Here is a 27342-nt window from a genome sequence, read left to right as displayed (position 1 = left end):
ACATTGCTCTAAAACTACTTGACTGATTCTAGAAAAATATGTGCTTTTTGATTGTCATATTCATCACATACTTTCTGTCATACCCATCTGTTTCAGAAGTCATCCACACCGAAGGGCCCTTGGACGGCAGCCTCTATGCCAAAGTTCGCAAAAAGGATTCTGTTGAAGGAACAGTTACAGCAAATGGCCTCCCACCCAGTGCTGTGGAACATGCCCTCCCTGCAGTTGACCATGCATTGTCAGTAAGCAGCGACTCAGGAAACTCTACTGCCTCCATCAAAACTGACCGGACTGATGAGGCAACAGCAGCTCCTCAGACTTCCACAGTGATCCAGGCACATGTTCCTGTAGGTGAGGAGCTTCACTCAGCCCATCCTCAAGCCCCGCCCGTTCAACAACCAATCAGTCCTCAAGAGAAACAGGAGCTGGAGCAGCTGCTGAGTGGATTGGAGGGGCCGATGCATCGACAGGGCTACCTGTCCACCCCGTCCTCTGCAGCTGGAGGAATGCTTCACCTTGTGCCTGCCCAGGTCCATGTCAATGGGCACAACAGCATTGATCGTGAGACGGACATTTTAGATGATGAACTGCCTACAAGTCAAGAGGGCAACAGTGTGGACAGTCTAGGGACCTTCTCTTCCACGGATGGTCGGGCGACTCCAGCTGATCTTTATTACCAGTCTGAGTCGCTTACCAATGGCCAGGACCATGTGCCGTATCTGGAGCGCAGCGTCCCAGAAAAGTCTCTGGAAACCGTCCGGCGACAGAATGGCATGTCCGACAAACATGTCACTTTGACCCAAACTGATTCAGCTCCATCCTCTGGCAACTACATGGCTACCCAGAATGGTAACTTGTATCGATCTCAGTCATTTGGTGCTGAGCCAAAATCTATGCCTCCAGCTCCTGCCCGCACCACCAGCAGCAGGGATGCCGTCCAACGTGGTCTCAATGTTTGGCAGCAGTTTGGGGTACCTGAGGAGCCTGTAACGGAAGGCCTCACTTTTAGTCCACCTCCTTCTGTAGCAGTGATGCCCAGCCACCACAGTCTCCCACAGTTCCCACATCGCAACAGTGCCTCCCAGCAAGAAATCGAGCAATCTATTGAAACCCTCAATCTCCTAATGTTAGACCTGGAACCTGGACGTTCGCTGGTGCCAAAGTCCCAAAGCGCACCATCGCGGGAAAACAGTGTTGTAGTGACCACGCAGCCATCCTTCTCCCAGACCCAAACCAGGCCCTCCTACCAGGGAGATGCAGCAATTCATACTCACTATTCTGGCCCAGCGGCCAGCCTTGCAAGCCACTCTTCATCAGCTCAGGTGTCACCTGGAAAACAGAGTACACCAGAGCCGGCACCTTCCATGCAAGCGCCCCCCACAGTGACTGGTCACATCCAGCTAAAGCCTATCAACACCTACCCACCAAGCACATTGCCCCAGTCTTCAGAGGGTGTTGAGTCCATGAGAAGCCCTAGTGCTGCTTCAGCGACGCCCCAAACAAGAGAAAGTGACCCAGATGAGGTCTTCAATGTGGAAGGTCTGGTTGCCCAAAGAGTTGCTGGTAAGAACTTTATGTTTCAGTTATTTCATTGTGATACTCAGTTCCATATGTGAGAGCAGTACCTTCCGTAAAAGACTGTTTTGATTTCATTAATAACAGTTATGCCGAGCACCTATGTGATAATCGCAGAAGGTCACAGAAGAGTCTGACACCTTTATCTTTTACTGAAGCCACACTGTTTAGCTTTTCGCAGCACAACTACAAGAGTAAATACAGTATGCAGCCCTCCTCTTGGGGTTTGTCTAGTGTTGCAGTAATCTTTATTATAACAGTGGTGGGTTACCTGTTGTTTGTAGCAGGAAATGCAGGACGGAATATAAACTGATCTGTTATGTTGATGCAATAAGCTCTGCACTGTATACAATGACCCCTCTAGGACAATACTGCGGTCTCTATTGTTTCCTGAATGTCACTTCATCAGTCCCCAGTGCTGCGGCTCAAACAGGAAGTGTCCGCTCCAGTCTGACAGGTTGACTGTCCCTTTATAAGCACATTGGACATTCAGCAGAGCAGGAAATGGAATAAAGTCAACTTAGAGCAGAGTAATAGTTGAGTCCCTCTATTAACATTCATTAAGTTCAATTATCTTTATTGTTATCAGGTGTAAGCAAAGTGTTTTACTTAGCAAAATACTGAAATTAATTTAAGACAACAGGGAGTTTTTTTTTTTTTAAATCTCTTTCATTTGTTTGGAAACAGTTCACATTTTTTTCTTCTTTGGGTCTTTACAAAGCAGGCACATCTGCATGAACAGAATATTGTACAAACTTTCCTTACATCTTTAATTTCTGTTGTAAGATCATTTTTCTCATCACAGGCAGACTTCATCCTACTCTTTATCCTTCCTTTTAGTTCTGTCATCATCTTTCTTTTCTCTCCCATCATTCATCTCTTTACCCAGAGTACTCAGCTCGTGCCCAAAGAGTCATCCCGAACATGACCTCTTCTCAGTCTGAGCACCGCCGTTCTCACTCCCTCTCGGGTTGGTTCTCCTGACCTATCTGAAGGAACAATTAAAAAAGGAGAGTCTCCTTTCTTAAGTGTTCCTTTAGTCCAAGTTCAAGTCTGTATCTGTTTGGCCTTTGAGTGTGGTGGGCTTTGGTTTGCATTTAATGATTTCTCATTTCCTGTTTATGATTAACCGCTCTGTCTGCAGCTGCTCATTTTGTCTTTTTCTACCTCTTCCTTCCCTTTCATATGTTACACATTCTTTTCTGTCATCAGATTTGCAAACGGCAGCAGCATCATCAAACTAACTACTGATTCCTCTCTGCATACATAGTCAGCCTTAGTTCATGTTTGTTCTGAGTTGAAGTTCTCCACCTCAAGGTTGAGAATTACCTCAGCCTAAAAAAAAAAAAAGAATTGAATAATGTTAAAGTTTCACAAGAACGAGACAGGGCAAGTACAAAGGAGGCTCTGTCCCTTGCCAAGAGAGTGAATGTCACAAGATCCATTTCGCCAAACTCGGGGAACAATACCGAGGCCAGGATACACTGGCCTCATTCAAGGCTGCCTCTCTCTATTGCACTATTTTGAGGATTTATAAAGCCAGGACAAGGGACACCAAATCTCAGAGAGGGACGACAGGCCTAGTTGGAAACACAACTAAATCCTAATGTGTCGACTGTGAAAGATAGTGACCCCTTTGCAGACGGGGTTGTTCTGTTTAGGGCCCCTGGGTGACAGAAGTCAGTCTGGCCTCCTTTTAACTGACAGTACTGTTTTTAGTAACACGACATCAGAGTGAAATATTTCAACTTGGATTGAGAACTTTATATCTGTCGTCATTATTGAAGTTTTACTCTACAAGTAGTGTTCATGACAATTTCATTGTTCTTTTAACCATCAAAAACAACTCTCATATTCATCTGAACTGACCCTACAAGGAATGCGATCCCCGCACTCTTACCTTAGGAAACCTCTGTCAGAGGCAGATGTGCACATATGGAAACTATGAGTTCCCTCTCTCCAAAAGAAAAAAGAAAGATCACCGTCAAGTTTATGTTTTTGAAATGTACCCAATGCCTCTCCACGTGAAAGCTGGATTCTAAATAGCTGAGAAGCGGGAGAGGAGAAAAAACAAAAAGTCACTTTTTGAGGATCTCCAGCCACCCAGCTGGAAATCATTAGCTGTCACTAAGGCAACAGCACAGTGTTTGACAGTACTTTACTGTAGAGCAGTGCATCGTTGGTACATCTGGTTCTCAGAGTCAGGGCTCAGTGTGACGGTGGGTGTGTTTCTGTTTTGGGGTGTTGACTACATGCTTCTCAAAGCTGTCAGTTCCAAGATTCTTAACAAACATCCTGCAAACACTGAGATGTTTGAAGCTGGAAAGAAACCTAGCAGATATGTTGTGATCAATGCTTGAATACCATCGTTTTTATTCTACAACACGAGAATATTGCATGTATTGCATCAAACAATGATGAACAATCTGATAGTAGTAACACAAAACAATCCTATGTCAATTCTTTGCCACCTTAGATCTAAATTAATTATTTCTCAATGTATTAGTATTTACTTTAAAATCCAGGATAGAAGTTACACAGGTATTTAAGAGGTAGTCTGTATTTTTTAGGGCTTCCAGAGGGAAAAAAGTATTCACTATGTTCCTGCTTGAAGACTTCCATTTGTGCAGTTTCTATGCAGATGTGTAGCTACTATCTGTTGACAGCTCCCTTTACGATCACTGAGCACAACTTGTGGTAGTGTCGATAGTTGTGAGATACAGACAGACCCACTGTGTGACCAATCCACTCAGACTTGCACCATCAACTTCTGCTGGTCTCTTGCACTCCACAAGGTTCATTTACTTAACAGTATACCACTATATTCTCTAAATGCATGATTATAACCTAATGAGGGAGAAGTGGAGCACCTGGACGTGTCGGCCTCACTATGTATCCAGCATCCTTTACACACTGGAGCTGTGGCTTGCTTCTTCAAGCGCCATCTTCTGGTTAAATATAGCAACACAATAAAACACCTCTCTGCATCTTATGGGTGCACACTGGTCACACTGGGGTATACGACGCAGCCCACTTTGTAGATGATAGAAATGGTAATAAAAGGGCCTCTAACACCTAATTTTACACTCACTTTTCCCCGTAGATACTGCATCAGACAGGATTTAGCTCCTTAACTTCAAAGTGCAGCTGAAGGAAGGGAAGGGGGGATTAATATTTGCACTGTTTCCACCACAGTCAGGTTCATAAGGGTGTGTTTATTGGTTTTTCCCTGTATGGAAAGGTCTGTCTGTACTAAACTGAAAAAAAACATCAATCACAGAGTGAAAGTCACCATGAGCTGGTGGACATTTCCAATTTCCTCTATGAGGTCATCCGACTCTTGCTGAGACATTGTTGCATTTAGGTGTAAAAAATAAACTCTGAAACGGAAACAGATAGCTCAAGGTCCCTCCTTATTTTCACTGTGAGAACGAGTCAGAAGGATTACACTTTGTTCACTAGAGTTTGTTGTTCTAATTCTCCTCACTTCTGTATTGAGCTTGCCTTTTCTCTCCCATTAACCCTCGTCTTGTCTTAAACAGCACTGCCAGTGATTGCTGCTTCGGCCAGTACATCATGCTTTGCTGCCTCGATCCGCCAGACAGTGGCATCTCTTATTAGTTTAAAGCTCTTTACTCAAATCCTGTTTGTTTTATACTGTTAGCTTTCTCCCTGCTCAAACCAGATTAACTGAAATGAGCTTACTGGCTGCTTTGAGGTTCAGCCAGAACTGGCCACATTGACGCATTAGATAAGTCATAAAAAGTTGCATCTGTTTATCAGGGAGGGTTATGAGATTGGACATTTTTCCTAATATAGCAACAAAAGTGAATTATTAGAGCTCAAGCTGGTGCTGCAGAATATGAACATTGCCTACTTAATGTAACATGTTTACAAGGTCAAGTTTTAATTCCCCCTGAACTAACTGTGTGTGTGCTTATTGTGTTGGAGGTTTAATTCTTGGAATGTGATTATTATTGATTTAGAAATTTTAAACTTGTGTTTGATCAAAAACCAATCATTAACCTTTAAGCGTGCATGTTGTATTCTAAAGTTATTAGAGCCACAGCCTCCTGCATTGACTGCAAACTGCACACAATGGCTTGTGCAGAAAGCATTCACAATGGCTGACATCCATTAACCTCTGATGACAGTGATGGAGGAGAACAGTGAATTGGAGCAGCAGAGAAACTCATTAGCTGAATTGTTAACACTTACTGTCGGTCAACTCAGGTGTCCAGTCCCGCACAGTGTCCTTAGATGAACCTGCAACCCTGCCTCGCCGTCGCATCACCAGCGATGGGCAGAACCAGAATGGTCCAGAGGAGTGCGCTTCACCCGATGGCCCCATTCGCTCCCCCGTCCGCTGTGTTTCTCCAGAGTTTGTCAACGCCATTGCAATGAATCCTGGGGGACGACCTAAGGAGGTAAAAGCATGCATTCAATAACATCATTCCCCCACTTTTTATACACTGTCCATTGACACATGCATCTGTTTTTATATCAATGTTCCTCTCCTCAGAGACACATGCACAGCTACCGCGAAGCCTTCGAGGAAATGGACGGTGGCTCCATGAGCCCTACACCCACAGTTGGTGGTGAGGTGTTTCCCCAAACCCCTGCATTCCCCGTCTCGCCGCAAACCCCTTACTTCAACCTGTGTAAGTTGTCCCTGTGGCTGACAGAAGGCACTCTGAGGCTCAGGCATATTTACTGTACATATCCAACAAATGATTTAATCTCCTGATTTATCCTCAGATTCTGTGTTTACACAGTAAGGCTGGACACTGATTGAAACAATTATCCAAGACTGACACGTTATTCCAAAAATTGACATGGAAATATTTAACTTTTCTTTTTAAAGTTATAAAAGTTATAACCCTTATATGTTCAGTGGTTTCCAGTGGTGTGAGGATTCAGGCCGATTCGATTCATTTCAGTACGATTAAATTGGAGTACAATTGGAGCGCCATCTTCTGGGAAAAATATCACAACACAATAAAAAACCTCTCTCCGCTCTTACTGCTATATTGGTTTCACTGGTGTACACAGGATGTAGCCTACCTTTGATATGACTAAAATAGTATTAAAAGTGTGTCCTGTACACTGACTGGCCTTTACGGTATTTCAGCAGTACACTTACAACCTTTGAGATTCAAAATGAGAACCTTAAGGACACAGAAAATAAGTCTAAAAAAGATTCTAGGTCGGGCAGCAAAAGCTTCATGTTGAAGTTTTGTGATAAAAGAAAGTTATTTAGAGAAGGGGAAAGTTTAAAAGTTTATTCAAGCAAAAACAATCCCCTTTCTTGAGTCCTTAACAATGTAAGAAAAACAATTGAAATCAGACTTAAAAAATGGATCAGTAGATTATTTTCCCTCGTTTTCTCTGAACGTCCATAGAATACAAACACACCCTCCTCTAGAACAACAGTCATGGATTAGGTAACGCATCATTTGCCAACTTTACCAATTACCTCATGCAGTCCTCCTGCCTATCCCCCCCAGGACACACCTATAAAAGCCAGCCATAAAAACACACCATATTTTTAACGCCCACTCTGTTATGTAACATCCTGTCTTCTCTTCAGGATGGGAACATTTTGTACACGGTGACACTTAGCAGAGCCACTTGTTGAGATACAAAATGAAATAGAAAAGAAGTACACAGTGTATCAGAAGTGTATTTTTCGAAAAATACTCATGATACCTTCTTGTTTGTATTTTTGGATTGACCTCATGACCTCGTCACAGTTTGCTCAGCTGAGCACTTAATGGAGTTAACTGTCACCAGTTAACTAAAATTAGTTTTGCCGTAATTTGCAAAACTTGTTAGTGGCGCATGGTGAGATATCTGCACAGATTTACTTCCCATTACACTGTCACCTTGAGTAATGTGTCCTCAAATCACATTCCCAAGCGCTCACTCAGCCTGCCCCACACACCACACATGATTTAATGTGGGGCATTTAGGTTTCAAGGACAAAGAATTGATTTGGATTCTTTGGTAAGTGGAGGATGCACGTGTCTCTACCAGAGTTCCACTGTCCCACAATGTCAGCCAAACAGATTCCCCATTTCCCAATCCCCATCCCTCCTCTCTGCCCGAGTGACCCTTTGTCTGTCACTTATCACAATCCTGCACCGCTTTGGCATGAGAGCCTCACGAGAGCAGCACTGGCAGCGAAACAGACACAATGAAGAGAACACTCAGACTGTAGTCATACCAGACTGTTTGTTTAGCGATTTAGCATTGAATGTGAGGTATTTAGTTGATAGTTAAGTATGACTGGTAGCACAAGAGGAGGCTACAGTCACGCCAACAGCTGTATGAGTCTGTGCAGGGGCACAGCAGTGCTGTAATCAAAGTGATAAGTGTAGCATGCTAAGATATTGTCAAAATTCAAACATGCAGATATTTAGCTTGCATGATTTTAACCTAGATTAACATTTATTGGGTTAGCATGCTAACATTTATTTATTTTTTAAAGTCATATTTCTGGGCATTTGTGCCTTTATGATAGGACAGCTGAAGAGAGAGAGGAAATGTGGGGAGCAGAGAGGGGGAAGACATGCAGGACATGGTCGCGGCCGGGAGTCGCACTGGCGACCTCTGCAACGAGGACTATAGCCTCTGTATGTGGGGCGCTTACACCGCTAGGCAACCAGCGCCCCTGCATGCTAACATTTTAAGTAAATAAAATATTAGAGCTGATATTCTAGATTTGCATAAACCAAAGTACTGCAAAAAATGTAATTTTGCCTTGATGATTAGGCCGGATGTAAAGTCACTGAAGCCGGTAAAGTTCAGTCTGCAGGGAATGTGAAAGTCCACATTTTAGAGCAGTCCATTATTGAAAAAGGAAAAAAAATGTGGAAGGGTAGAAAACATGAATTTTAAAGGGACCATGGATTTCAAATGTCATGTATTTAACTATTGTTGAAATAGTCTGGACCAAAGCGGTGCTAGCACAAAGTAACCAAAGTAAAGCACAGACTCATCAGTCATTCCTTAGGACTCTCAACAGCTGCTGCTCTCTGTGTTGCTGTTTTGGCTCCTTATTGCTGCAACCACATTCAGAACCCTGCCTGCCCTCCCCAGCAGTCTGATTATCAGACATTTATGTCTTGGCCTTTGATTATTTTGCTAGCATTAGAGTTTTGTTTTTGTGCTTCCCTGTGATTATTTTGTGTTTGTGCTGGAGGGGAATAAAGGAGAAGTCGGCTCTGTAAAGAACGACTAGATGTGAGAAAGATTAATGACACAGAGAGTTTCATCTTGAATGACAGCCATTCATAGTTAAGATGTAGTAATTCAAGTGTCAGTAATATAAACAAGGCTATTGTGACGACTTTACTCCCCATCTTTCCCTCCAGTTTTAGTGCAGCAGAGATTGAGTCAAAGCTCCTGTTCCTCTTAATAATATAGTAAAAGTAATATCTTGGTAGTATCTTTTAAGAAGTTCAAGAAAGCAAAACTACAAACTGTGGTGCATAATGATTACAATGCACAAGTCCAACCATTTAGAAACAGATACTATCCTCCTGTGTATGCGTTCAGTTTGACCCAGCTCTGCTTCCATGTTTTTTGACAAACACTTTGTTCTGCTGACGTAGAGTGAGGTGTTGTCACAGTGTGATTGATCACATGCATGTTTTGCCCTCTCATCAGAGCATGAGCACACCCCTCTGAACATGTTGCTCTTGTGTGTAAACCTGTGTTGATGAGCATCTATCTATTGTCTTGACAGCTGATATAAAATAATTATAATTTAAACTGTATAGATTACCTTCATGATATGAAAATTAAAGGTATCAGGCATTTTGAATTTATCTTGACTCTTTTTATACAGTGACATTATACAGCTCTGGTAAAAATGAAGAGACCACTCCAAACTTTTCCTTCAATCAGCAACTTTCAACACAGACACACCTCAGTCTGCTTCATGAGGTACTGATTTGATGATCACCCGCCAAGCCATCAAACAAAGCTGCACTGCTTAAATTTTTGCATCAAGAGTGACATAACGTCGCAGCAACGTGAATGGCTCGTGGATGCGTGAGAGATGTAGTTTTAAAATCAGGATTACTCCACCAAATACTGATGTCTGAACTCTTCATAAGTTTAAAAAACAGTATTTTGTTGATTGAACTTGAGCTGCAAACAGTGAAAATAAATGGAAAGATCCGAAGTGGAGAGAAATGTTGAAGATAGTTGATCCACAGGAAAACACTTTTTCAGTTGTCTCTTGATTTTTCGGAGAGCTGTATTTTGATCCTCAATAATATTAAATCCTTGTTAGACTGTGATTGGGTGACAGCTGTCAAGATATCAATGAAGCTCAAAGCTGTGCGTTGAAAGATGTCCCTTTCTTTTCAGGTCGGTCCCCTCCTGGTCTTGCCAGGACTCCATTGTCAGCCCTGGGTTTGAAGCCCCATAACCCAGCAGAAATCCACCTCAACCAAACAGGTTCAGGTTGGTTGTTTCACTAAATTCATTAGAATCAAAACTTGTGGTGACTTCCAGGCAAATGACATGCTATTGTTTCCTTCTGCAGCTTTAAACTGAGAGAGACAAAAATGTAACAGACAGCAAGTGTGTTTAAACAAACACCCTGCCAATCACATACATACACTCCAACACACAACTGAACAAGCATAGCACAGAGGAACATTTATCCAACTCCCTTGCTGTCTTTCTGTTTCTTTATACTATTCTGTTTCTCTGGATTATTTCTGCTGATGCTCCACAGATGATGAGAGCAGTGAGGGTGAGGAAGGTAAGAGTAAACGATGCAACAGATCCTCATCATTTTAATCTCTTTCACAAAGTGTCCACAAGTGTTCAGTCGTGGTCCACATACACGCCATGTTTGGAAGAACCATTTTATTCATTGTCTTGAAAAGTCACCACCACCTCCCACTGCAACGTACATTCTAACTGACACCCTGCTGCATTTCTTTGTTTATTATCTTTGAATGTTTCATTATATCATCCATTTTTTAAAGACTGTTTGGGCTCAGTGTTTGGTTATTAACTGCAGTCTTTATGACAGGTTTGTTCTTCCTCTCTGTTGTTGTAGCATTCACTTGAGTTTGTAAAGCACTCTGATTTTTAAATATATGAATGAATCAACTTTATTATAGGACAAATTAAAAGCAGCAGTGGAAGAAACGTCCAACTTACACAGAAAATGTCTCTTTCTCTTTCAGCACCCAGAAGCTATGTAGAGTCTGTGGCAAGGTCGGCAGTGACAGGTGGAGAGCAGCCACCATCACCTCAAAGTGCCAGCCCACCAGGAGTAACTATGGGTCAACAAAGAAGCCCAAGTCCCTCATCCCACACACTGAACCCACCTCTGTCCAGCAGCAGCCCGATCCAGAGCTCACAGGGGTGAGTCACGTGCTTTGTGCCCTTTTGGTTAATGGTCCAAGACCAGATTGCAGGCCAGACAATCGTAAAATGTAAAAAAAATACAACTTCTAAACTAAGGATTGTATCTTGCAATCATAGATTTCTTCCACCTTCAATCACACCATAGCTCATATTTCTGTAACAATAAGCTTTTCCTGCTCATATATTATGCATTGAATAAAGGTGACATTTTTTCTGTCCTCTTTCAGTGAACACCCCTCGGCAGAAAGCAATGTTAGCACTCCGTCCCAACCCACTACTGATTCAGGCTTCCGCTCCCAGACTACAGAGAGTGCCTACCCCACTCCAACGCCCTCATATCAAGTCCTGAATACCCCTACTCCTTCTTACCTAGATTCCAGCTCCCCAACCTCCTCCTACCTTGGCACTACCACCCCTACACAGTCCTATCTTGGCCCCAACACCTACCTGGGGGGCTATGTGCCCTCAGAACCAAGCCTACCCAACCCAGAGCCCCCCCAGGCAACACTCAACCATGGAAGTCCCCTTGCACAACACAGAACAAATATGCTTGGCACCATCCACAGTCCTGTTCTACAGCAGTACCCTAGTGCTAATCAGGACAGTATCATCTTGGGTCAGCAACCATCACCAGCCAATGGCTTTGATGTGGGTATGGTCGGGCTCGCTGGCAGTCCCATCCTTGGTCATCGTCCGTCTCAGGGAGCTCAGAGCAGCCCAGTCCACAGCAGACAAGTCTCCTTGGGACAGGGGTCTCAGCGCAGCCCAGTCCTCAGCAGACAGCCGTCCTTGGGCCAGCCAATGCAGAACAGTCCTGTGCTCAGCCGACAGCCATCTATCACACACTCCCAAGGAAGTCCAGTTTTGGGCCGTCACCCTTCTGTGTCGCAGGTCTCCCAGAGGAGCCCAAGTTTGGACCGCCATCCCATGCACAGCGGTTACACCACCCCAGATGAGAGACATGGGAACCTATCCAGACAGAGCAGCTCTTCAGGCTACCAGGGACCTCCCACTCCATCATTCCCCATCTCGCCTGCAGGCTACCAAGATGGAGGGATGATGGGGATGGGTGTCGGGTTCAGGCAGGGGAGTCCAGCTCCAAGTTTCCAGCCCCAACTTCCAGAGAAGAGGCGCATGTCAAGTGGTGATAGACCAAATGGAGCAGTGTCCTATGGCACGATGAACGGGAAGATCATGTCCCCAATGAGCGGAGGAAGCACTCCTGGCTACTTCCACACCCTGTCGGACTTCTCAAGGTTCAATATGCCCGGTAAGGTTCTTCTGTAGAGTGTCAGGAAAAATGACTTTGGGATCTTTCTGTCATTCTTCTTCTTGCTCAACAATTCCAAGAAAATACAACCATATCACTAGAGTCACTTTCAGTCCAGAGTATTTGCCACCACATCTCTGCTTATATTGAGCTATTAGTTTATTCCATTTGTTGTGAAAGCCGGTGCACATCACAGCTATTCAACAGACTATACTGAGTGCATTGTAAATCTTTGGGGTGTAACTTCTTTGATGTGTATTTTCTGTCATCCAATGGTACTGGGTTTTCAGCAAAACATAGTGCCTTTGCTATGTAGACTAGTGCTAAGAGATTATGTGATGTTCTGTGACATTCTTTTTGTCATTGTAGCAGATGGCAGTCCTGAGAGCCGGCTCAATGTCAAGTTTGTCCAAGACACGTCCAAGTTCTGGTACAAGCCAGACATTTCCAGGGAGCAAGGTGAGATGCTTAGACTTTTCTTTTAATTGTCTTTTTGACAATGATGTGTGTATGTCTTTCCCATGACTTCCATCTGGCTTTTGATCAAATGCCCAAATAAGTAAAGGATTATTCCATCACCCTTTTCAACTTCCATCACAGTTTTTTAGGCTTTTGGTCATTTTAAACAATTTACAATCATCCAACCTCAAGGCTACATTGTTTTTTTGAATCATTCCTGTGTTGCATTCATGCTTTGCTTTGAGTGTCTAAACCCTCTTGATTAATGCATTTAAAATAATGTAATGGTGAATCTTTGTGGATTCAAAAGTACCCACATATGCATTTACCGGGAAGGACACTTCTCTGAAGTCATGTGTTTGGTGTTTGTTTGGTCAGTGGCTATTGGCAGCTCCGTCTGCATCTGCTCATGGACACTTTTGGATAGCATCATGTTAAAAACAAGCACATGCTCGACTGCAGTGACATCACCCACACAAATACACACACAGTTTATACGTAGTGCCATGCACTCCCAGAAGAAAAGCCGCAACATATGTACAGAATTAGGGAACATCTGCATGTGTTGCTCATCTCATCCATCTTCCTTCCTTAAACCATCACATGTGGACAGGCTGAGTCATTGAATGTAAAGGGTGAAGTAATGAATCTAAAGCCCTTCTGCTTGAACAATGGAGTGTCTTTAACAAAGTGTCATGTTAGAAGTTGTAGTTTTAATGAAACACAGGCTTACAGCAATCTTTCAAAGACAGATTCAGGCCCTTCTTTCCTGTTCTGTAGTTTACCATGATCCTTTGGTGAGCTGACTTTCTCTGACCTCCAATTTATTTTACTCATATTAAGCCAGTGCCGTACAGAGAATGGTTTTCCCACTTCTAATGTTCTAACACTGCTTTCTGGTATTTCACCTGTGCCGATCTGTATGCATGTTTCTTTTAATGTTTTTAGTGCTGTTCGGTCCCATGAATTGCGGTTTCTGTGTAAATGAACGGTTTATCACTTTCTCTCGAAACATGTAAACAGAGCCTTACTCTCAATGTTCTGATGGAATGAAATTACTGAACGCCCTTTTGTGTTCTAGCTATTGGCCTGCTGAGAGAGAGGGAGCCTGGGGCCTTCGTTATTCGCGACAGTCACTCATTCAAGGGGGCTTATGGTCTGGCGATGAAGGTGGCTTCTCCCCCACCGACTGTGCACCAGAGCAAGAAAGGTAAGGGGCAGGATGGTCATTTTAAAGACTTTATCAAGGTCTTCTTTCTCTTTATTATGGTCTCTATTTAAGATGAGTACAGAATAATACTTGATATGTTTATTGCAAAATATATTTGATGTCTCCATGTTAACCAGCTGTGTCACTGGCTGCCCTCCCTCCCTCTTTTGTTGTAGGTGACGTCAGTAACGAGCTGGTGAGGCACTTCCTGATTGAAAGCAGCCCTAAAGGAGTGAAACTGAAGGGCTGTCCCAATGAGCCTTATTTTGGTAAGTTGTTCTCCCTTCTTATTGAACCACATGCTCACTTATACAGTGGTAAATCAATAAAGGCAGGAAGAGGCTAGAATAAATGAAAGTTAAACATGATCACTCTCGTCTGTTTGCTGCCTGTGCATCCTCCACAGATCTGCAGCCCTCTCAGAGTTCTGGAACGTGTAATTCTTCTGTAATTATAGTATTGACTGAAGGGATCTAACTCATGTTCCTCCTACTAATTACAAAACAAGGCTGTATGACGTTTGTTTGAGTGCGTGTTTGTTTGCATGAACACAGAGCAACAACGATTCCTCAGCCAAATCCAAAATAAGGCGAGCTGACTTCTGTGAACTGTTTTTGTTGTTCCTCTTCGTTTCTTCTCCTTCTCGTCTTCAACTCACAACTCAATTTATCGTTGTTTCCTTTTGTTTTACTGCTTTTTGTTTTTATCTTATAACCACTGAAACCAAATGATGGAAAGAGATTTTCTACAAAACTAAAAGAAAAGCTGCAGAGCGTAGAAGTACAGAAAGAAGTGTCAGATTTCCGTCACTTTGCATTTCAGAAATCAAAGGACTTTAGATGCTTGTGTTGGGGAGTAATGCTGCATATGAATGCTAATGTAACTAAAGTGACGTTACTGAGAGCAGTGCAGTTGGTCCCAAGAGTAAACCATGCATGAAAGCTTGACTGAGCGTCCTGGTTTTAAAAGTTCCCTGCTTAAGAGAGCCACAAACCCAACAGCCCAAATTAGAGAAAGACAACATTTTGGCGCTGCTGCATTCATCTGTTCTTATCTCTTTAATAGCTGGAGATCAGAGTCTGAGAATGTTAATGAAGTGTAATGTTATATCAGTGGAGTCAGAACTATTCTAGCCACATAAGATAGGATATCAAATTCAGAAAGAACTTCAGCGAGTGTCTGATATTACTGGCTGCAAAAACGCTTTACTTCATCCAACAACTGAACTGAAAAAAGGCAAGACATGTAAAACAACACACCGCTTCAGCCCCTTCATCTTAAACACACAGGAATAAGCTCAGTAAAGTAGGAACAATATGATACAACACTGAAAAATAAGCACATTTCAAAGGCTAGAAGAACTACTACACAGCATGCTCGGGTACATCACGCGATCTCACACTGAGTGAGATTTTGCTCCAAAGATGAATTAAGTCAATCTATGTTTGTTTCTCACATTTTCCCATGTCCCTGAAACAGGCTGTCTGTCTGCATTGGTCTACCAACATGCCATCACACCACTGGCCCTGCCCTGCAAACTACTTATCCCCACTACAGGTCTGTTGGACAAATATATGTTTTCAGTCATTTTCATGCATTTATAAGTGGTTATTACTTTTTTTTCTTTTATAGAACTACAGAAACACGGAATTCATGCCATAACTGGTAACGTCCCTATTTACTTGTTTTCTGCAGATCTCCTGGAGGAGTTGCCTGAAGTTGCAGCACCAAATCCCCTGGCTGAAAGGCTGAAACAAGGAGCAGGTAGAACATCAACTCATTCGCCATTTAATGTCTTAATCTCTGAGACTCAGTGTCAGCAAGAGCAGCTTTGAGATATTAGGACATAAAACAAGATGACTTTATTCATACTCAATCTGCTGTATTTACTCTGATGGATCACTCATACTGACAACATGACATCCTTGTTACCCCAGTGCAGAGGGCCCCTGCTGATTCCCATGGTAAACCCTGTGCACTCTTACTTGCAAACCCTCACCTGGAATGTGCATCCTTTTTGTCTGTCGATTGTCTGCTTATGTTTAAACTTGCACCGAATAATGAGACAAACTGTTCATGTCCCCATGCAAACCGGACTCTGGGGGTTGTTTTTGGACTTTGCTGGTTAACAAGCGCCCAGCTTCTTCTTCATAACAGGCAGAATGTTTCATGTGGAATGATTTGGATGGATCTGTTTCTGAAACTGTTCGGCCCAAGCTTTGTTCCAGTCAGCATGTTCCCTTATGCAAGGACATTAATCTGTTTGCATGAACAGGACCAAAATGAGCATTAATAACATTAGTAACTAGACTGGGTATTGAATACAAACCAACCCTTCTGGTTCGTTCACTGACAACGTACTTCTTTTTTTCTTTTTCCCCACTTCTATCTAACTGTCACATCTGCTCTCTTCCCAGCATGCAATGTGCTGTACATCAACTCAGTGGAGATGGAGTCCCTGACAGGCCCTCAGGCTGTTTCCAAGGCCATATCTGAGACACTGGCTGCCACTTCTCCATCTACTGCCACTGTCGTGCACTTCAAGGTGTCTTCACAAGGCATCACGCTGACCGACAACCAGAGGAAGTAAGTCTGAGTCCACCTGATGTTAAATCAAACTGAAAGACATTAGGAAACTTTACTGCAGAGAGTTCTGGGAGTCTATGCTAACTGTGTGTTTAAATGGAACATTAACATGATCCACTGGATTAATTTGGAGCACTATAATAGCTAAAATGGGATTAAAGGATCAGGGTGTTAAAATTTACTGCAGTATTTCAGTCAGGGATAACATTTTATTCTTTTGTAGTGATCCAAGAAGAATAAATCTGTAACTCAACCACACTTAAGAGAAACTGAGACGTCACCATTGTCTTTGTTATCTGTCATGCTACTCCTCCTGCTACTGAAGAGATAAGAACAGATGAATGCAGTAGAGCCAAAATATTGTCTCTCTCTAATTTGGGCTGGTGGGTCTGTGGCTCTTATGATGGCACATGTCCATTCAAAGCTAGTCTAGCACCATCTTCTGGGTAAAGTACTGTAAAACAACAACATAGCCCCTCTACATTTCATTCTGGTACATCTGTTGTGCATCGGACACAGCCCACTTTTTAGATGATGACACATTATCAAAGTGTTTTATATGCTGAATTATAATAAACTTGAAAAACAAACAGAGCAGACAATAAGCTGTAAATTGCACTAGAATAAATGATCAATACAGTTAATGTAAAGTTAACATCCTGATGAAAACTGCATGTTTTGGGCGCCGGTTGACCTTGTGCTTGAAGAGTGTTCCCCATGTACTGAGCTCATCGCAGAGGTCGCTAGTTTGACTCCTAGGCCAGGACCTTTTGCTTCATGTAATCCCCCGGCTCTCTGCTCCCCCCATTTTCTGTCCCTCTTAAGCTGTCCTTCTAAATAAAGGCAAAAATATCTCCCTTAAAATAACTTTAAAAAAGAAACCATGTGTTAGAGGAAACATTTAATGAAATGAACCACATAATCTGCCTCTCCCCATCATGCATCTTTTCTCAGAGTTGTTGTAAACGGATGAATTCTTCCTTTACAGGCTTTTCTTCCGACGCCACTACCCAACTAACACTGTCACGTTCTGCGATATTGACCCTCAGGACAGAAAGTGAGTACAAAAACATGCAACTGATTGCTCAATAAACCAGATATAGTTTAAGGTGCATTTCATACTATAGCTGAATGTGTAAGACCTGCGAGTTCCTCTAAGTGAGCTTAAATATTAACTTATGTATTTTTAATTTTACAGGTGGAGCAAGCCTGAGGGAGGCACAGCCAAGTAAGTTCACTTCTGTTAATTACAGTGGAGGCCCTTGATTTTTCAATGGAAATGACCATTAACAACAAGTGTCTATAGTTTTTGTTTCCAAAATAACAAAGTCAAAATGTTCACTGAGTTTGATTAGGATATTATATAGATGCAATGAATTGAAACAAGAAAAGGTAAAAATGACATGTCCAAAATGATTAGCCCCCTGGCCATTAGTAGTCAATAGTGTACACGTTCTGAGCCACAACTGACAGACACCTCTTAGAGTAGTTCTTTACAAGGTTGGCAAATGTCTCTTGAGGGATTTTGGCCCATTCTTCCAATGCAAACTGTTCCAGCCGCTCTAAAGTACATGGTTTCTGAGCATGGACATTCACTTTGAGCACCCGCCACAGATTCTCAACAGGATTGAGATCTGGGCTCTGTGCAGGCCACTCCAGGACTTTGGTTTCGGTAATCTTTAAGAGCCGTTGGACCAATTTTACAAATGCTTTGGGTCATTGTCTTGTTAGAAGACCCAGTGCCCTAGAATAAGAGCAGAGACCTTCACATTATCCCTCAAAATGTCAACATAACTTTCTTTTTTCATGATGCCATGCATCAAAAACAGCTCCACAGCGAGATGCTCCCTCCACCATGTTTAACTATTGGAACGGTGTTCTTAGGGTTCTTAGGCCTCTCCCTAACTTGACCAAACATAATGAACATCCATGTGCCCAAACAGTTCCATCAGATCAAAGGATGGACATGTGAAGCATGGATTTGTAGGCCTTAGATCAAATAACATTAGTTCTAACAAACTACAGGACCATGTCAAAGTTTAGCACAGGTGAAACAGGGAATAGCAGCTACTCACTACTGCACTTTTATCATATTTTTTAGCCTGTACATATTAGTCATGCCTATTTGTTGTTCTTTTGTATTTATAGCTGATGTTATTATTATTTTTATTTTATTTTTATTTGTAGGTCTTATTCTTATGCCTTGTACAAAGAGAGCACAGTTGACCTAAGTCAAATTCCTTGTGTGTTCAAGCATACCTGGCCAATAAAGCTGATTCTGATTCTGATTCTAAATACCTGACCAGTATCTAAATCTGTGTTTCTAGGTTGTTTGGGTTTGTGGCTCGTAAGCAGGGAAGCACAACCGACAATGTCAGCCACCTCTTCGCCGAGATGGACCCTGACCAGCCCGCCAGCGCCATCGTCAACTTCGTCTCCAAGATGATCGCGGCTCAGAAACGATGAAAGCTGTCAGCAGACCCTGGCGCTTTTTTAAATGCCTTTGGTTATTCTCTTTCCCTTTAACCACAGACACTTTCTTTCTGATTTGGACATTTACGCCTCCAGCTCTACACGTCACCTTATTTTTTCCTGCTCTTTTACGTTCATGTTTGAGTCTGAGTGCATGTGAGAGAGAAAAGGTTTGACTGTGTTTGTGTGTGTGTGTGTGGGTGTGTATGTGTCAGCAGCTTTCATGCATGTGCTTTTCTTCTTGGGCGGGTTTTCAGAATGGACCAGAGGAAGTGCAGGATGGGGACGGGCTGTGTGTGACAACGGGACGGGAGGTGCTTGTGACCTCCCTGGCAGGGTAACACGTGGACAGGAAGAGGGAATGACATTGTGTGTTCAAATGTTATTTTTTTAGCAATTGTCTCATTTTTTATTTTTCTAAAGAAGAAGTTAAGTAGTGCGATGTAAAGGTGGGTTGTAAATCTATCAGGCTTTTGACTGGTAAACCAAAGATTTTAAAAAAGTAGTCAGGGCATGTATAGTGTGCCACTGTCGGAGGGTCAGAAGTATTCTTTTTGTAAAACAAATATGGCTGCTTAATCAAAATACTGAACTGTCTCTCTTTCTGTACGTACTGATACTGTAGGTCAATTCTGCACCACTGCGAGCACTGTTTGCAGCAGGTGACGTCTCTGTAAATATTCTAGATTGCTTTATGAGTAGGACTGTTATAGATGACATTTGGTGCCTGACTTTTTTTTGTAACGCAGAGCTTTGTAAGAAGAAAAAAAGTCGTATAACTCTTCCAGGCTGTCTTAAATATGCAAATAGCCAAATCTGGAAACAAGATTGTCCTTTAAATTCCGCTGGTCCTTTCCTGTTCGATGCAGTAGTGTCGCTAAAGATGCAACAGATTCCTCTGAACGACCAAGACGATATTTGCAGTCGGTGATATCATGTGAAAGCATCAGGAAGAACGCGTATATGTCTTCACACATTTCTTTGATTACGTTCAGACATGCAAAGAAGAGGCTTACCTACATAGCACCGTTATTTAAGTGATAACTGAAGGGCCTGAGGAAGCTTCATGAGGACAATCTTCACATAAAAAGCAACGTCTGGCTTACACTGCTCGAATGTTTCCTATGTTCAATGTTTCTATCACTACAGAGAAGCTCTTTGCGTCAGCCGGCCAAAACTGTTAACACCCACACCCTACCCAAAAGTAAGCTATTCATATGAATATACATATATATAGATATATATATATATATATAAACTTCTAAACAGTGACTTAAGATATTTATTTTTTTGCTTTGTTGCTCTGTTATCTTGTATACATGTATTATAAAGTATACATCAAATTACTGAACGCGAGAAGAAAAGATTGCTCTTTATTCTGGCTGAAGTCAAGTGCATTGACGTATATAAGGTGTAAAGTGTGTGCATTTCCAAGTGTATCACTGTTGTTTTTGAATGTTTTTTCACAGCATTACTTCCTTTTGTTAACATTATTGTTTCTTGGGGAGGTTTTTTTCTTTTATGTTTCATTTTTAAGCGAGGGGAAACATTTTGTATGAACGATTGTTGTTACTAAGTCCAAATTGGAGTTTTCTCAAAGTGATGCCAACTCAAATGTTTTATTAACTTAAACCTGCCTAGAAAAAAACATTGTCCAAGATTAGCACTTATATGTTGAAGTATTATCAGTGTGTTTGACTTGTAAAAACAGAACGCGTAGACATTGATGGGCCCATTTCATGTTGTGTGGAGGCAGACTCCCTCTCCCCTAAACGATCTGGAGTGAGGCGATGGGGATCTAGTCTGATCAGTCAGTGTTTGCTGCCCCCATGTGGTGTTGAAAGATCATTACACAAAAAAACATCTTGCATACTTAAACAGTGTTTTAGCTGTGAATTCAAAGGGTTAATGTTGGAGTAATTTGATCACAGGGAAGAAGAGCTTAAAGAACTTAAATGTTGACTCATGCGCTCTTTTGTATTTTATTTGGATTTTAGAGAATGAGAAGTAGACATTATGATTCCCTCTTTAGTGCCTGATGCTCTACGATTAGTTGGCAGCATGATGTTAACTCATTAAATATAAGAGTTAGTGTAGGTGCATACATTAAGTCTAATGTCTTTAAAAATACAAAGTGCAGCACTTACAGGGCTTTTATATGTGACTAGAATGTTCCAATATTTATTAGACAGTCTGCATGCTTCAGTCACGCTGTTAGCATAACGCTGCTGACTGTAACCTGTACACAGTATTCTCCAGTCTTACTCAATCCCGCCCTTTACTGAACGATGCCATCGATAGTTATCAGGTTTGATTCTCACATGAATTCAGTGTATTGACTTGGCCTATGAGACAAAAGAATCTGTATTTTTGCCTACTTAGTGCTTGTCGAGATTTAAAAAAAAACATAAAAACAAACACAGGACGTCCTCAAACGGAAACTGAATGTTAATCATTGGTTTACCAAGATGGAAACTCCAGAGACATCTGCCCACCCCGACAGATCAGCCTGGACTGAAGAATGTGTGTGAATGAGCTACTATGCCTGTATAGAGCTTTGTTATTTTTTGGTTTGCTACATTGTATGGCTTTTACTATTTCTGATGAAAAACACATTAAAAAGCAGTACAAATCAAAAATGTTCAATCTTGTTTTGTTATTTTTATTAAATAGGGTTTTATGGGTTGACATGCACCCCAGATAGACAGCTGACCCATCAATAAAGGTACAAATGCCTAAAAAAACAACTTAAAACTGAGGGTTTATACAAGGTTTGAGCTCAGCTTTCCATCAAAAATGTTTCAGTATGTGTGTAAAAATCCTCCTGATAGTGAGTCAGGCATAAATATAATATAGCTTTATTTCTTTATTGATTGTAATAGTTGTTTCCTGATCAATCAACAAATGCTCTCAAGCGTACAAGTACAACTAATATAACTCCAATTAATTTTGATAAAAGCATAAAAAAATGTTAAAACCTTTCCATTTTGCATACAAATACTTAGTACGTTTTTCAGACACCTATTCAGCATTTTAACACACTCTTTTCTCCTGTCATGCTAGGATTAAGCAGCTCCGAAGTTGCAACAACACATCTGACACATTTTTAACTGCTTCCCTGTTTATTATTAACGGACACAGACTGCTGATAGCGAAAATTGGAGGAATATCTAAGCAGTAGAGCTAACACATCACACATCATATTAAATCAGTAGCAGTCAGGATCCTGCTCACCCTGTTGAGATTCTAATTTACATCACCACCTGTTCACTATCTTTTTTTACGGGCTATCAATAGTTAAGAGTGGAGGTTGAAACAAGTCAAACAAAATGCAACCTGTAAAATCATTATGCTGTGACGTTTCAATGTTTGTGCTTCCTTGACAACAACCTGATGAGGCTCTGCTTACCATACACTACAAATAAAAGTTTGGACACACCTTCTCATTCAAAGGATTTTGTTACTTTTAATTATTTTCAACATTGTAGATTAATACTGAAGACATCAAAACTATGAAATAATCTGGTTCTGTCGTAATCTGGATTACAACAGTAGTCAAATAGAGCTATCTATTGTGTACTAACCCTACCTCTGAACAACACAACTGATGGTCTCAAACACATTAAGAAGGCAAGTCATTCTACAAATGAACTCTTGACAAGGCCCATGTTAATTAGAAACTATTCCAGGAGACCACTTCATGAAGCAGACTGAGAGAATACCAAGAGTGTGCAAAGCTGTCATGAAGGAAAAAGGGGGCTACTTTACAGAATCTAAAATATAAAACATATTCTGCTTTGTTTAACACTTTTTTGTTCATTAAATAATTCCATATATGTTCTTTCATAGTTGAAATGCCATCAGCATTAATCTACAGTGTTTCAAATAATTAAAATAAATACAAACCCTTGAATGAGAAGGTGTTTCCATACTTTTGACTGGTAGTGTATATCAGAAGATGGAAGAAGTTTGACTCTCTTATAACACAGTTTCTCATTATAAGTATCAATTCAAACCTAAATCACAATGCAGTGACCGAGAATTTAAAATTACAAACATTAGCTAGAGCATTGGAAGAAGTCATTGAGCTATGGTTATAGTTTAGTTTAGAGGTCTCAGCCTAACTCAGTGCTCAATATACGTATCAGTGTTTGAGACATGTTATCTGAAATATGAAGATGATGTTAAACCTAATGTGTAACATCTCTTTGATTGACCCAGCTTTGCTCACTCTCTGCTTTAAGTCTCAGTCCACTTGTTTTAGAGGAGGAGTAAAACATGGGGTCCTCTTTTTCAGACATTCAGACATACTTTGTGAATTACAGTAAAACAGCAACAAACCCTTTCCCAGTAAAACACAGTCTGGCCATGATGTCCAGATCAATCTACAGGGATCTTTGGTGGTGCACTCTCATGACATCACTGCATACGTTCATACAAGTTAGAAACTGTTATAGTAAAATTTTATAGGCTGCAATTTTCTGTACCCTTAGCAGCTTAATAAAATGATAAAAAAATGCAGACATTTAAAATGAGTAGCTTCAGGAATGTGACACTATAAACTTTGACATCCATCTTATTCCAGTGATGTAATGAGGTTGCCCTTTCTCTGGTCCTGAGAACTCCCAACTCATAAAATACACAGACGTAAGAAAGCATGGGGACATTTAGGAACTGGGATGTTATGAAGACTTTTTAACTCGCTGTACAAAAGGAGTGACAGAGTGAGACTTCAGAATGAGATCACGTGCACGCCAAAGTGATCACTAACACACTTCTGAAGTGAAAGTATCTGATGCTGTAAGGATGAGCAAACATAAGAAGCACTGAGAGAAGCTGAGTCTGTCTTCACAAGTTAAAAGGTGCAACTTGCATAGCTTGGAAAGCACTGAATACAATGATTAGGCAGAGAAACTAACTGAACGAAGGGCTAAAGAAAGACAGAGAACCTACTTCCATTGAGCACTTTACGATATTGCAAGACAAAATCAGCCACATTGTTTTAAATTCACTTCACTGGGGGGAATTAGATGGTCTGACTGAGATGCAGCCCTTCCTGTCCTGAACAACGCTTTGACTCATAAGATGAACTTGATCAGATTTCTGATTTGCGTTTCTGCTTTTGAGACACATATCACTGATTAAGCTTTTAAAACAAAGCAAAGAAACGGCCAGCCTGAGCTGCATATGAAAACCATCAAGTGTATGGCTTTAAGATAAAAAAAACTTTTTAAAAGCAAACTCAAGACCTACTTTTTTAGTCTCGCTTTTAACTGAGTTTATATTCTTATAGCAGTTTTATTTCCCCTTACTTTATTCATTTATTTATTTATTTATCTAGTTCAAATTTTAGTTACTTTTTATTTTATTTCATTTTATTTTATTTATTTATTTGAAGTAGAGCATCTTATTTTATTTTGATGGTGTAATATTTTAGTGTTTTATTATCTTAGAAATGTATTTTATTTTGGTGAGTTTAATTTCCTGTGCTGAGTTTTAACATCTTATGTTTCCATCAGTGTTTCCTCATTAAGGTATCTTGAGTGTTTCCTCAGTTTGTTCAGCAACTTCTTTTTTATTTTTCATTTATTTATTTATCTAATTTGTATTGCTACTATTATTATTGTTGCATATATTGTGTTCTTAACCTCAGGATTGGGGGGTGGGTTAGGGGTCGGGGCTGGGGTTGGAATTAGGAGTGGGAGGTCTTTTTTAAGAGGTTTTTTTAATTTATTCTATTTTAAGTTATTATGTACAGCACTTTGTGTTAAAATGTCATTGTATGAAAAGCGCTTTATAAATGAAGTCTGATTGATTGATATTTTATTACATTTCTTCCTAGTTTGTCCTGCTAAATGCTACTAACTACAAAAAGTTGCACCCTTCAATGTTGCATGCTAACCTAGAGAGGAAATAAATATCACTCTGTCAGGTTGGTGCACGGCTGCTCTTTAAACTTTCCCTATCCAAAGAGATGAATGGACACACGTTATAAGGACTTGTTGGTGTGCATTTAGCCAAAAGTGAAATAAGATTTGAAAAAGCAGTTTTAATAAGAGAGTTTCTTAACTCATACAGAAGACACAGAGCTGTAATGATCACCTATTTGCTTTCTGTTACTAGTGTGAGGTATCATAAACACTTCATCATTAAGTGCTGGATAAATTATGTTTCTTTACTGGAGCTATTCAATATTCATCATGTTGTTGAATATCACTAGACAACATATTTTTCAAATGGCTTTAACAATGATAACTGTTACAGTTTACTGAATCACAGTAGATATCTGTATTTCTCTCTAAGTAAAGTGTCTGTAATGATATGTTTGGCCACTTGATGCCAGTGTTTCCTTTCAGACAAAGAGACCAAGCAGGCTGCCCACGATTGTGCCAACATGGTACACTTTAACTATCTCTGTCGCAACTAAGAAGCTTCTCTGAATTGAACTGCATGACGTGTTTCTCATTCTGATTTGAATTTTTAATTTGGAAAAATTAACAGTGTAAACTGTTGTATCAGTAAAATACAAACAAACAGCTCCCATGCAAGTTATTGTCAATGTTTACTAAAATGTGTGTTCTGCCAGTCGAATGTGATGCTCTGTGTCTTTTACAGAAGTCTTCATTAACTTGCTCTCTTCTTTTTCAAACTTGAAGTCAGAGCACATAAAAAAAAAGAAAAAAGCTTTAGTTCCAGCAAAATGTAACAACCCCACTGGAAGTCCTGCTTAAGTCTTTCTGAGGAGGAGGATTATAATCTTTTCATCTTCTTTACACCATGGAATAGAGCGGTAACTGGAAATGGTAATTTAGTCTCTGCAGGGGGTCCACATGACAAGATGGGGGGAATTAGATGGTCTGTTTGGGGGCAGAGAGGGTGGATGACAGGGGGATTATCCTTTTAATCTGGGTTTGCTTCTGTGTGCCGTTGCCCTTTAGTTTCTCCTCCACTCTGTGACCAGCTTTAACACCTTTAATATTGGTCTGTATTTACGTACTAATTGGCTCCAAACACATTTCTCAGAGCATGACTGTGCTTCTGATAATCCAATAAAGAGTATACAAAAACGTATTTTCTTTGTCTGCTATCGCTCCTAGCTTAACCTTGTTTGATTATTTTAGACATATCTGCCTGATATGAAGACTGATATAAGTTGATGTAAAATCCAGAATAGAAGTCGCACTGGTATAAGATACTGTCTGTCGAGGGGGTTAAACGGTGTTCCTGCATGACAACTCCCATTGCTTTCAGCAACATACAGTTTCTGTGCAGATGTGTAGCTCTTTCTGTTCACGCCACGCTGCTAGCTACCAGTTCGGTATTTGAGCTAAGCATGGGGCAGCGTTGATAGTTATGATACACAGAAGTGCGGGTACAGCTGATAAAAAGTGGCACCACTGGGGCGCCGTTAGCTTAGTGGTCTACGCAAGCGGCAACCTCTGGTCTAGAAATATGAGTAATGCGGAAGTGCTAAAAACTGCAGGTCATCCAGGATCCGCTTGAGGCTGGCTCCGGAAGTACCGGAAACCACATAAACACCAATTCAAAGTAGACAATCTTTACAGCAGAAATAAACATGTTTACAGCCTGGTACAAAAAATGAGTGTAGTCTGGATAACTCATTTCTCAATCGGCACACACCGTATGGGGGGGGGGTAATTTTTTTCTAAGGTGGCAATTTCGAAGATATTTAGTTTTCGTATATGTAGACTTGTATGTGTAAACTTGTAAAAGCAGGAGCGGTGGATCCACCTTTTTCAAAAAAAAGGAGCCACATATCATGTGCGTGCTTACCATACATGTGTGTACGTATTGGGTGCGCTCTGTCACTACTAGCACTAGCACCACACCCCTTCATGTGACACTGTCCAACCAGCAAACTGTTCATGCTGGAGCAGGGGGGTCCATAATAGTCAACTTTACCTTCATTATTATAATCTATCTGTTCTTTTGCTCTTAACATTACACTCTGTGTGTCAGGTGACTGGGAAACCTGTGTGCTTGGTGTGTTCGCAGCAGGTTTCAGGGATTAAAGAATATAATATTTGGCCCCACTATGAGACTCATCATGGCGAACAATACAACAGCTGTTTTTGTAGAAAGATAGTTCATGTAATGTGAACATTTTCAGAATGTACTTGTACTTTTTTGCACTAAAACAAAGGGAAACATTTTTGAGTTGTCCTTCTCTATAGGTTATTATGCTATGATTGTACTGGCCCAGCCCACTTGAGATCAAACTGGGCTGTATGTGGCCTCTGAACTGAAATTAGTTTGACACCCCTGTTCTAAAGCCTCCTTTATTGTGCACCTCTTAGTGTCTGAATGTACCTTGTCAGCTGTTTAGAGTGTTACCAGCAGGTGTTAGCAGACT

The 27342-nt window shown here is 41.1% G+C and overlaps 1 protein-coding gene across 1 annotated transcript in view; it reads left to right on the top strand.

The window, feature by feature from the left end:
• The window catches only part of tns1b (tensin 1b), a 101617-nt gene extending 80003 nt beyond the window's left edge, over positions 1 to 21614 (top strand). Inside the window, exons 16-32 of the mRNA XM_034693520.1 lie at positions 97 to 1563; positions 2465 to 2545; positions 5809 to 6002; positions 6098 to 6236; positions 9955 to 10050; positions 10788 to 10968; positions 11199 to 12241; positions 12611 to 12700; positions 13782 to 13910; positions 14087 to 14179; positions 15390 to 15467; positions 15606 to 15674; positions 15848 to 15874; positions 16328 to 16496; positions 17485 to 17553; positions 17695 to 17724; positions 18824 to 21614. Coding sequence (XP_034549411.1) covers positions 97 to 1563; positions 2465 to 2545; positions 5809 to 6002; positions 6098 to 6236; positions 9955 to 10050; positions 10788 to 10968; positions 11199 to 12241; positions 12611 to 12700; positions 13782 to 13910; positions 14087 to 14179; positions 15390 to 15467; positions 15606 to 15674; positions 15848 to 15874; positions 16328 to 16496; positions 17485 to 17553; positions 17695 to 17724; positions 18824 to 18962 — 4094 coding nt within the window. The 3' untranslated portion in view covers positions 18963 to 21614. The remainder of the gene's footprint in view (positions 1 to 96; positions 1564 to 2464; positions 2546 to 5808; positions 6003 to 6097; positions 6237 to 9954; positions 10051 to 10787; positions 10969 to 11198; positions 12242 to 12610; positions 12701 to 13781; positions 13911 to 14086; positions 14180 to 15389; positions 15468 to 15605; positions 15675 to 15847; positions 15875 to 16327; positions 16497 to 17484; positions 17554 to 17694; positions 17725 to 18823) is intronic.
• The last annotated feature ends 5728 nt before the right edge of the window (positions 21615 to 27342 follow it).

This window comes from Notolabrus celidotus, chromosome 10, assembly GCF_009762535.1.
Source record: "Notolabrus celidotus isolate fNotCel1 chromosome 10, fNotCel1.pri, whole genome shotgun sequence".
Taxonomy (NCBI): domain Eukaryota; kingdom Metazoa; phylum Chordata; class Actinopteri; order Labriformes; family Labridae; genus Notolabrus; species Notolabrus celidotus.
The sequence above is the reverse complement of the archived record's forward strand: the minus strand, read 5'-3'. Positions and strand labels throughout refer to the sequence as shown.